Source organism: Lithobates pipiens, unplaced genomic scaffold (assembly GCF_037356315.1).
Source record: "Lithobates pipiens isolate NorthernLeopardFrog02 unplaced genomic scaffold, aLitPip1_a1.2 Scaffold_13, whole genome shotgun sequence".
NCBI lineage: Eukaryota > Metazoa > Chordata > Amphibia > Anura > Ranidae > Lithobates > Lithobates pipiens.
Window position 1 is genome coordinate 308,764,898 of NW_027507718.1, and position 12,045 is coordinate 308,776,942.

Genomic DNA, 12,045 nt, shown 5'->3' on the forward strand with positions numbered 1-12,045 from the left:
GGTTTTAACCCTTTTTTGGCTGCTAGCAGGGGTTAAAACCACCCCGCTAGCGGCCACAGACCGCCGCTAAAACGACAGTAAAGCGCCGTTTAAACTAGCGGCGCTTTACCGCCGACGCCCGCACCACCCCAGTGTGAAAGGGGCCTAAAAATAAAAAAAACAAAAAATAAAGTGCGACTCACCTCAAAGACTTACAATGCAGTGAATTTTTTTTTAGGAGTTTTAAATACCATAAAAAAGTGCTTGTGGGAGGCATGGAGGATTCAAAGGGCTGCTAAAAGGGGACGAGGAGTAGAATTGGTCTCCTTCAAAATGTCAGCACCATAGCAAGTTAAAACTTAGGTAACAATATAGCGCCCTTAACGTAAAGCTTTCCTGACAGGATTATGAAGGCTGACCTCCTGAAAATGCTAGTTTTCCGCTTATAATGCTATGCCAACAATTTCAATACTTTCTGATCTGGAACACATGTATATCAGGAAAGTCAGTTCTTTTTGCTTACAAATTTCAGCCCATCAAGCCAGAGCTATGCGCCCCCCTTAAATATGTTCTTTTGATCCAGTTTGGGGAACTATGCTCTCAACAAGGTCCTTTAAAGCAGTGGGCATCAACCCTGTCCTCAGGGCCCACTAACAGGCCAGGTTTTATGTATTAACTTGGGGAGAGCAGACTAGAATACTGCAATCACTGAGCAGAAAATGATATCACCTGTGATGTATTTCAGTTATCTTGCAAACCTGGCCTGTTAGTGGGCCCTGAGGACAGGGTTGATGACCACTGCTTTAAAGAGTACTATTCTTATCCAAACTCCAGGAGAAGGATCTGAATGCTGTATTTTCCAATGAACAAATGGAACAATATTATAATTTTCTCTCATAAAACCTCTACCTGTAACAAATTCTAGCAACTCAGCTACAAACTATCAGTTGTGGATGACAAATGCTGTCGATGTGGCATGGCAAAAGAAATCATATTACATATCTTCTAGTACCTCTACAGAATTCAGAGGCCCTGGTCTCATTTTCTTCCAGTGATCTACCAACTCAGATATAAAACTTGACAATCATCTTGTAATAATCCCCCCACCTCAAGCTCCTCCCAACCTCAGCCATTATACCTTCCTCCAGATCCTTCTCCCTTCCTCTTCTCTCCCACCATGACCTTGACCCTCCTTTTTCTTCCCTGTGCCTCCTTTTCTCAGTCTTCTTTCTTACCTCTTGCTCTTCTATTTCACTGTCCTAACCCCTTCTGTATTAAACATAAAAAAGAAGTACTCTGCATTAGATTAGCCTGTAAAATATACCTTTCTTTATCAAAGCTTTTTATGATAATGTGGTACTATATTTTTGCATACTGTGAATGAATACGCTTTCAGGATTCCCGACATCAGAGCATTTATCCTTTTTTATTTTTTGTCTCAATCCAATGTACTGTTCCACTTTCACATGGACTATTCTCTTACCCTTTCTGTATACTGCAGAACAAAGAATGAAAAGAAAGTGCTGCAGGACTTAGTTATAAGAGCATCTGCATGTATTTAGCCCTTGCAAAGTGTCATAAATACCCATTTGTACTTGGAGTCTCTATAAAAGATTGAGTAAGAAAAGTGATAAAGGAAAACATAAGTGACCTGGGGTGTGCCAAAAGTCACATGGTCATTAAGCCTAAAGGGGGCATACTTAAATATGAAATGAAAAGTAAAAGATAACAATAAAGGGGATCGGGTGGGTGGGATACACAGTGCTGGGACAAAGTAATTCGGTGCCCAAGGTCGAAGATGGCAAACTGCGCCCACCTCCGGCTGTAAGGAAAAAAAGCGACCATTCCCTCTGTAAAGAGTCTTGCATTGATTATCAGCACAGGGCTCAGGGCAACATGTCACTTACCACTGTTACCTACTGCCAGATGCCACATGTCACTTGCCACTGTCACCTGCTGGCAGATGCCACGTGTCACTTGCCACAGTCACCTGCTGCCAGATGCAACATTTCACCATCATCACCTGCTGCCAGATGCAGCGTTTCACCATCATTCCCCTGCTGCCAGATGCAGCGTATCACCATCATCACCTGCTGCCAGATGCAGCGTATCACCATCATCACCTGCTGCCAGATGCAGCGTTTCACCATCATCACCTGCTGCCAGATGCAGCGCGTCACCATCATCACCTGCTGCCAGATGCAGCGTGTCACCATCATCACCTGCTGCCAGATGCGGCGTGTCACTTGCCATCGTCACCTACTCCCAGATGCCACGTGTCATTTACCACTGTCAACTCCTGCCAGATGCCACGTGTCACTTACCACCATCACCTCCTGCCAGATGCCACGTGTCACTTACCACCATCACCTCCTGCCAGATGCGACGTGTCACTTACCACTGTCACCTCCTACCAGACGTTAACACCATCACCTCCTGCCAGATGTCACGTGTCACCTCCTGCCAGATGCCATGTGGCAATTACCACCATTATTTCCTGCCAGATGCCATGTGTCACTTACCACCATCATCTCCTGCCATATGCCACGTGTCACTTACCACTGACACCTACTGCCAGATGCCACGTATCACTTGGCATCACTATGAGCTACAGTGTCTGGGAGGGGAAGTGTATGAAAACACAAATGATGGAGGAGTTGGCTCAGTTGTACTTTAACTAAAAGTACTAAAGCCAGACACTTTGCCTAACAACACACAATTAGCATTTGTAGAATGAGAAAAATGATAAATCAGCAACAACAGCATGTTTTTTTTTTTTTTTTTTCAGGAAAGGTTTCCTTAACATGTCAGCACTTTAGTAACACAACAGCATATCTGACTGTATGGTGTGGTTAACTGATCAGCTAAGCCTAAAATAAAACCTGTCTACATTCACAATAAAATAAACTAAAGCAAACCTAACATTTTACAAATCTGATGCAATGTCTGTACAATCTGTTTTAGATTTACCAAAACCATGTACTGAGATGGCTACCTAAAAAATGCATTCCATTTATACCCAATGTAGCACTAACCCCCGAAGGAGCTGCTGATTAGATTGGACCTACACTCTTCTTAGAAACCCCACTAACTTGACTCAATCCCCTTGGCACAGCTGTGGTGCAATGTAATACAGTACAATATAAAACAATGCAAAGTACCTGTATTGTACCCTCAGGATCCACTGGCTTCACCTGGTGGGAAGAAACAGTACGCCACACAACTGGATACTTAACCAGAAATAGCTTTACTGCAAAATATTTACAGATGATTACATGAATTGTGCTGTCATCCAAAGGTAGGACGACAGCACAATATAACACAATACAAAATGTATATATATGTATAGCCTGGGAGCTCCCTTGCTTTAAATGCTATATGTGAGGCCTCACTTCAAGTACTTTTATCCGAGGTCTTCTTTTCTTCGCTAGCTAAAGTCACTCCTTCGTATTTGTAATCCAAAGTTCATGGAGAATTAAGCTGAAATGTAACTGTGTGAAATGTGTAACTCCAGTAACTTGTTTACAAATGCTTGAGGCACCAAGGTAGATAGGCCCCAAGCCTGCTCAGCGTCAGTTGCTCTGCTGTGCCCCTGTGGAACTACAGGTTACACTGAGGCCTGTATGTGAGACTAACTGCGTGCAAAAGTTAACAAATGGTGGGCCGCAACCCTCTCACCAACTGGATCAGAGTGACCGCGTGATCACCTTGGTCCAGTGACCGTAGCTTGCCTTTCTGTCAGCTGGGCCAGACGCTCTGTATTGCTCCACTGAATAAACCCGGAGCGTCTTTGGACCTTCTCAATCCGGCTACTGTCTTTCAGGCTCCGTCAGGTCACCTCACAAACAAACAGGCTGGCACCCTGCGATGGCTGTCAGCCGCTGTCTCAGAAAAACCTCTCATCAGATTTGCACAGGTAGGCAGCGTGGTCCCAAGAGACCTAAAATGGCCGCTCAGGTCCCTTTTATTCCCTAACCAGCATGCACTGTGTAAAAGAGTGTTCATGGGTAGGTCACACGGACTCCTGGGTAACAAGGTCAAACTTCAGAACCCAGTCACTTCCTGTACAAGTCTTTAGGTTGTTCTGAGGTGATAATAAACAGGTGCATTACCCATATTTGGTCACTAGATGGCTCTGGTATGAAACCACAGTAATGTCCATAAACCTTACATTAAGCATACATAACCACATCAATAGGCAAGGATGTCAGTGCTACACCAATTAGGTAGGTACTTGTGCTATATAGTTGTTGGTTGAGCTAAAGAAGGTTATACAATTATATTATAATTATATATTGCATATTTCAGCTTAAAGTTGAGTTAAACTCAGAAGGGAGAATATGCTATGTCATGGGGGCATCTAGAAATGCCAGCTGAGCCTAAGCAGTAACCTGAGTAATCAACCTTTTGTTTTGAATCCCTCCTGAAAAATGGTAGTGCAATCATTTCTTGATATGTGAATGTGCATAGGCACATACAGGGTATCTTCAGTGTGCATACAAGGCACTTCTACTTCTTAACTGCTAGTCTCAGGAGATTTAGAGTCAAGTGTGGTTATGTCACTACTGTGCTGCCCACGGTTCTCCTTCCTGGAGGCTGTCACATTTGAAGAGAAAGCTCTGCCTCTATCATGATGGTCATCTCCACACAGAGTGCAAAACAAAGCATGATAAAACCTGGCACACACACAGACTGAATATTAGCCAGTTCAACAGAAACCATCTGACATTCCGCCCGTGTGTAAAGAAGCCTGTCCAACAGAAGCTGGCCGAACGGGCATGCTGGAAAACCAGCATCTGATCAGCGCAGGCAGCCAATTGCTGTGAGTTCTGGCGGGGGCCCTGTCAGAGCACAATAGCACAGCAGGGGAGATCGCTGTGCTAACATCGCATAGTTAGTATAGCAAGCTCCTGGTCTTTATTTTTGTTCACCCCGCTGGGTTGAAAGAAAATAAACTGACTGTGTGTACTAGGCTTAAGCCAGTAATGGGGAAAAGATTTGTTGCAGGGTGACCACAGGCAATGCTGGCAACTAGTCTTTTAAACTCTCCCTGCCTTATTATTGGATACAGAGTCCAGTTCCTCTATAAAACCCTGGTTCACACTGATGCAATATCTGATGTGCTCCAGAATGTACGTCATTGCATGACAAGTGAAATAACATGGAGTCCTTTCACATACATGCAGTGCGATTCTGATGGGATTTTAAAAAGGGTCCTGTGTGAGTTTATTACAGTGCAATTTGTAGTTACATAGACTTGAATGGAAATTGCATGCAGATAATTTATCCGTCCTAAGATACCACAATACTAGTGGGTTTTCTGCAAGTCTTTGCTTTGTTCCTTATCTCCCATGCGTAGTCCATGTCAGGAGAGAGAGAGAGAGAGAGAGAGAGAGAGAGAGAGAGAGAGAGAGAGAGACTGTCTGCATCCAAACTCCATAAAAAAAAACACATTAGAATTGCTTCTGAACCGAATTAACTCGCACTAGAGATGCTCCTTGAAATTGTATTGCAAAACAGATTCAACTTGCACCACATCAGTGTCAACCCAGGCTAAGTGCTGCAACCAATAGCTGATACAATAATGTTGGCCAATACCATTATTAGGCTTCATGTACACGGGATGTTTTTACAACCTATCCTGAACGATTTAATGTGACAGATAGTAACCCCCATTTTAAAACGTCCGTTTCACCGCATTTATATGCCGTGTTTAGCAGCGTTTGCGTTTAGAAGCTTTTTTAAATGGCCAAAAACTAAAAATGGCTGTAAACGAAACACGGCTAGACGTCGGAAACTTCAGCGTCTGAACTCATTTATTTGCCTTCAAAAAAAGGCATATTTCCCAGGTCCAGTTTTTGAGCAGCTTTTCTCCTCTGGGAAACAACAAGATTAAGCAGAAAAATAAATACAAATACATTATAAACTTGCATGAATTTCATACAGTAGTAGAGAATTATACCATGTCAACAACCAAGGATTGCAGAAAGTTCAGAGTTCAAGTGATACCCTTTATTGGCTGACATAAATTATTAAATGCAACTGCCTAAAAACAACAGTAAACGTACCTGTGTACATGTACACATAAGATCACATTGATTGAGTTCAGGGGCAGTTGAAAAAAAGCGTCCAACTACCGCTGAACATCCGTTAAGCAGCAGCAGTGTGTGTCCCCTTCCAGCGCCATCTGGGAAAACAATTGCAATGAGGCTAATATAAAGGATGCTATTGCTGACCTCTTCATAAAAATGCTAGCTGCTTGACTGTTCCTGGCTTGCATAACTGTCCAAGCCACTGGCATGGAAAAAGCATGCAGGTTAGAATGTCAGATGGCTTGATCTACATACGTTTTCCAAGTCTGTGCCTCAAAGCATTGAAACCACAGAATCAGTGTGACAACTTGCATTTTCAATAGATGTCAGCAATGGAAACCTGAATGGTCTCTCACTACAGGTTTTGTTCTGTGTCCACATCCTGACAGTGGAGCAGATGCACACCCCTAGTCCTCATCTAAAAATGTGATGCCTTGAGCCTTCACAACCAGACAGCAGCCCTATCCTTACAATGTATATAATCTCTAATGAGCAGGACCATCAAAACTTCTTTCCCATTAGTTCTGTATTAACAATATTTTTTACTGTATACGCTATTAAAAAGAATGCAATTAAATATGATGGTGCTATATAGAAAGATAAAGATATAAGTAAAAACAAAAAGGCAGAATGCATTTTTCCATAAATAAAAAAATATTTTTTTAAATATATTAATTACATGACTGAACAAACTGTTAATAAACATGCTTAATTTTATAAAACATTTTTTAACATAAGAAATTTGGAGTAAAAAAACTAAAAATCATAAGTCCCCATTATAATTGAAAACATCCACATTTCCAGTTTGAGTGTTCATCGCTGTCCATTCAGCTGCAGACAAGAAGCCATCAATTTCATGTTCCCCTTCGCTGGCACTGCAGGTTATATAATCCCAATTATATCCAACGTGTGGATATTTTTAGATATTTTTCAGGTCCAGTTTTTGAGCAGCTTTTCTCCTCTGGGAAACAACAAGATTAAGCTGAAAAATAAATACAAATACATTATAAACTTGCATGAATTTCATACAGTAGTAGAGAATTGTACCATGTCAACAACCAATTATTGCAGAAAGTTCAGAGTTCAAGTGATACCCTTTATTGGCTGACCTAAATTATTAAATAAGCAAGCTTTCATAATAAATTATAAGGGAAGAAATGGGAGGAGATATGCTCCTTGCATTTGTTGGTATCGCCAATAGATAATAACAAGATGACACAATTGTATATACAGTAATGCACTAGATATATCTTAGCCCTATTAGACTATATGAAAGAAGTAGAAGGTCAACATCAGAATGTTTGCCATGTCATCAAGATGAAGCAGATTTCTGCCATTTGATTTGGTCATGTAGGGAGGTAATGAGATATTTGAGTCAAGTAATAAAAACATTTATCTGAAATGATTAAAAGACTAGTGCCTTGTATCCCTGAAGTACGTTTGTTGGGAGTGTTGAATGATGAAGACTGGTCAGAATGTGTAAAGATCTTTTTGCAAAAAAACACTTTTCCAGGCTCGAAAGCAAATTGCTAAGAGATGGATGCAAATTGTAACTCTTTCTATCAGAGAATAGATGAATGCAGTTTATCATATCATAGCATATGAAAAAGTTATGTTATTAAAGTAGGAGCAGCCACAACATTATCACTACTGACAAGTAAAGTGATAACACTGATTATCTTGTTACAATGGCATCTTCAAGTAGGTGGGATATATTTGGCAACAAGTAAACATATTGTCCCTGAAGTTCAGTTGAGTTGCATCTTGATATAGCGCAGTCAATTACCCTGTAGGATCTCTATGCGCTTGGGACACACATTCGCACATATACTTAGAGCCAATTTGGACAAGATCCAATTAACCTACCAGCGGGAGGAAACTGGAGTACCCGGAGGAAATCCACGCAGACACAGGGCGAACATGCAAACTCCAGGCAGATGGTGTAGTGGTTGGGATTCGATTCAGCAACCCTTTTGCTGCTAGGTGAATGTGCCAACCACTACACCACTGTGCTGCCCTAAATTTTATGTGTTGAAAGCAGAAAGAATGGTCAAGCATAAGGATTTGAGTGTTGTTCAATGGTTAGGGCCTAGTAAACGTGGTCCAAGGAAGGAAAATGGGCAAAAGGGTCATTGATGCACTTCGGGAGAAAAGGCTGGCCCATATAGCCCAGTCCAATAAAAGAGCTACTGTACCTCAAACTGCTGAAAAAGTTAGTGCTGGTTCAAATAGAAAAGTATCAGAACACACAGTGCAATGCAGTTTGTTGTGTTTGGGGCTGCACAGCCACAGACTGGTAAGGGTGCCCAAGCTGACTTATTCCACAGCCAAAGCGTCTATAATGGGCACATGAGCATCAGAACTGGACCATGGAGCAATGGATGAAGGTGGCTTGGTCTGATGCAACATGTTTTCATTTACATCAGGTGGATGGCATGGGTGCATGTGTGTTGCTTACTTGGGTAGAGATGGCACCAGGATGCACTATGAGAAAAAGGCAAGCCAGCGGAAATAGTTTTTTTTATTTATTTATTTTTTATTTCATTAACATGTTGATGAGGAGGGATGAACTAGGGAAAGCAAAGCAGATCAAACTGCACTTCAATAGCATAGCCAGAATGCTCATGGGCAGTTGTGTTCTGTTATTCTGTAAGCTGTGTTTTTATTCTATCCAAGCAGAAATGTTAGCTCAATTCTGGGCTGTAAGGTCTCCATGCAGGCTAACCGAGCTACGGTCTGATCTTTTTGTTGAAAAGCAACCAACTGCTTAAGTAGGGCAAAACTGAACAAACTGCAGAGTTTTCTTATAAAGGTAATAAAGTAAATACTGGTAATCATCAGTAAAGTATTCCTTGAGAGGTAAGGCTGTGCTATAATATAAATTTAAGAGTAGTGATTCAGATTATTACAGCTGCCCATAAGTGATCAGTAAGTCATGAAAAAAATAAAAATAAAACCAGTCATCAGAAGGTGCCTCTTAATGACTGTTTTCCCCCTGAACCCTCTTCTAAACTACCAGGATGCTCCTAAACCTGAGCAAGGTCAATTAGAAAAAAATGATTTTGAGTTCTGCCATTTCACACACCACAATGCAAAGCATTAATTAAAAGGTAGGCTGACTTTTTATATTTCACATAATAAGCCATCATTTTGTTAATTAAAATAATTAGATAAATTGTTATAATTAGTATGTGCATGATTCTGCCATTTGTTTTACAGTATGTCTTTCTGTATTTGGAAAGTGTTAATTAGCAAGTATAAAAAATTCTATACATTCTAAGCAGAAAACAATCCTTGAATGTGATTCTTAAGTTGGTCAGAACCTTTAGACATCGCCGTATGGTTGACAGTTTAACATACTGTACTTCAAGTGTGACGTTTCGGCTATTTATCTTCGTATTCATTTTCTACTGCACATTTTCATAACATGAGTAGGGAAGGGTTAGAACAGGGGTCTCAAACTGGCTGCCCTCCAGCTGTTGCAAAACTACAAGTCCCATCATGCCTCTGCCTGTGGTAACCATGATTGTAACTGTCAGCCTTGCAATGCCTCATGGGACTTGTAGTTTTGCAACAGCTGGAGGGCCGCCAGTTTGAGATCCTTGGGTTAGAATCTCTGAATAGTTGTATTGCGTTCTGTGTTCCTGTTGAGGAGATTACCCCTCAATTCCTGTCCTAGTAACAGATGCAATCAACACAGTAATTAAGAAAAAAAGAGGTATGTTGGTTTTTGAAAAAATAATATTGCCACAAATAAAATCTGAAGAAACAAAAACAAGCAGTTGAAATTAATTTCTAAACATAACACAATCTTTAGAATAGTTAGACATTGGCAAAGCAAAGCTGTAAGGACAGCCCAGAATAACTTCCCACACTACCAGTATGCCACAGTTTGATAGCAAGCATTGATAGGAATGAATGATAAGAACAGAGGGAATGCACTCCAAGAAAATGAATATACAGTTAAGATAAAACCCCTATTTTATTAGTCATACATTACAGGACACAGAATACTATTCTGAAATATTGGGATGTTAGCCTTTTGTTTGCAACAGCAAACAAAAGGCTAACAGACCTGCAAGGAAAAACAGTAGGTTAACGAAGGTGGCTTTTAGGAAGACTACAGAACTGTCTGAAGAACCTTTCATTCAAAGCTTATAGGCTGAGGCCTGAACATCCACTTGGTTGAACTTAACGTGTGAATAGAAGATAAGGTGGCAGGCTTGCAATCTGAGCAACAGGCTTGCAATATGAGCAACAGATGCCCGATGCTGAAATGCCTACAAAGCACTAAGATGTGTGCTCTGAAACTTCTGAGGTGATAAGTTTAAGTCTGAGCTGATTAATCCACCTAGTGAAAGTGGAATGAAAAGCATATGGAGACCTTCAGGAACGAAAAACTTAGCTGAGAGATAAACTCAAACTACAAGTACAGCATCCAGGAACTAGGGGGAATTATTTTAGGATGTACAACAGGACAGAGAGATGATAAATAATATCATGGTTAAGGTCAAAGGAACAGATCACTTTGGGAAGAAAAGAAGCCTTAAGCCTCAAAACAACCTTATATTTGTGTAGCACAAGAATGGATTCTTTACAGATTAAAGCTGCCAACGCAGAAACTCGCCTCACAGAAGTGATGGCGATGAAAAACGCAACCTTATGAGTAAGGATAGAAGGTGGAATATCCCTATAGTTTTTGAAGGGCAGAAAGAACTAGGTTGAGCTCCCATGAAGTCACCGGGGAATGTAAAGGAGAAACAATGTAGGCAATACCCTGTACAAAGGTCTTTACAAAAGAGAAAGAGGCAAGCGGTCTCTGAATGAGGATCGCTAGGGCTGAAAATAGGATTTTTATAACAGCTTACCTGTAAAATCCTTTTCTTGGAGTACATCATGGGACAAAGAGCCACAGTAATTACTGTATGGGTTATATAGGCACCTTCAGGTGATGGACACTGGCATACCCTAGACAGGAAGTTCAATTCCCCATATAAACCCTCCCCTTACTGGGAGTACCTCAGGTTTGTAGCAAAACCATACATGTGTAACCAGAAAGAGGGGAGGGCCTTCTGTGTCCCGTGATGTACTCCAAGAAAATTATTTTACAGGTAAACTGTTAAAAAAATCTTATTTTCTTTATCGCACATCACGGGACACAGAGCCACAGTAATTACTGTATGGGATGTCCCAGAGCAATGCTATCTGAGGGGAGGGAGACACAAACCTAGGGTGCAATCAGACCTGAGGACCTATACTGCTGCCTGCAGCACACTGCACCCAAAGGCGATATCCTCATGGCTTCTTATATCCACCTGATAGAATCTGGTGAATGTATGGACTGAAGACCAAGTTGCGGCCTTGCAGATTTGAGCCATGGAGGCTTGGTGAAGCACTACCCACAAAGCACTAACAGCCCTGGTGGAGTGTGCTTTGATTTGAAAAGGTGGAACTTTCCTCTTCAAACCATAAACTTGAATAATTACTTGCCGAATCCATTTGGCAATAGTGGATTTCACAGCTGCCTGTCCTTTCCTAGAACCTTCAGGCAACACAAACAAAACATCTGTTTTCCGAATCTGAGCAGTTGCCTTCCAATAGATTTTGACTGCTCTCACTACAGCCAAAGAATGTAGTGAATTTTCTTCTGTAGAACAGGGTTCTGGAAATAAATGAAGGTAGAACAATATCCTAGTTTAGATGAAAACCTGAAACTATCTTTGGCAGGAAGCTAGGATGAGGACGCAATACTGGTCTATCCATGTGAATGTTTAAATATAGCTCTTTACAAGAAAGAGCCGCCAACTCTGACACTATTCTTGCAGAAGAAATGGCTACCTTAAAAGCTAGCGTCCTTGTCAAAAGGACCAAGGGAATATGTTGTATCGGCTCAAAGGGCTGTTTCTGTAATGCCGACAGAACTAAATTCAAGTCCCAAGGGTTCAGGGGTGCTTTAACCAGTGGATTAAGCCGT

The 12,045-nt window shown here is 41.3% G+C and overlaps 1 protein-coding gene across 1 annotated transcript in view; it reads right to left on the reverse strand.

The window, feature by feature from the left end:
• Nucleotides 1-5,969: 5,969 nt before the first annotated feature.
• Nucleotides 5,970-12,045, reverse strand: part of SCLT1 (sodium channel and clathrin linker 1) — a 250,067-nt gene continuing 243,991 nt past the window's right edge. Inside the window, 1 exon segment of the mRNA XM_077476898.1 lies at nt 5,970-7,053. Coding sequence (XP_077333024.1) covers nt 6,991-7,053 — 63 coding nt within the window. The 3' untranslated portion in view covers nt 5,970-6,990.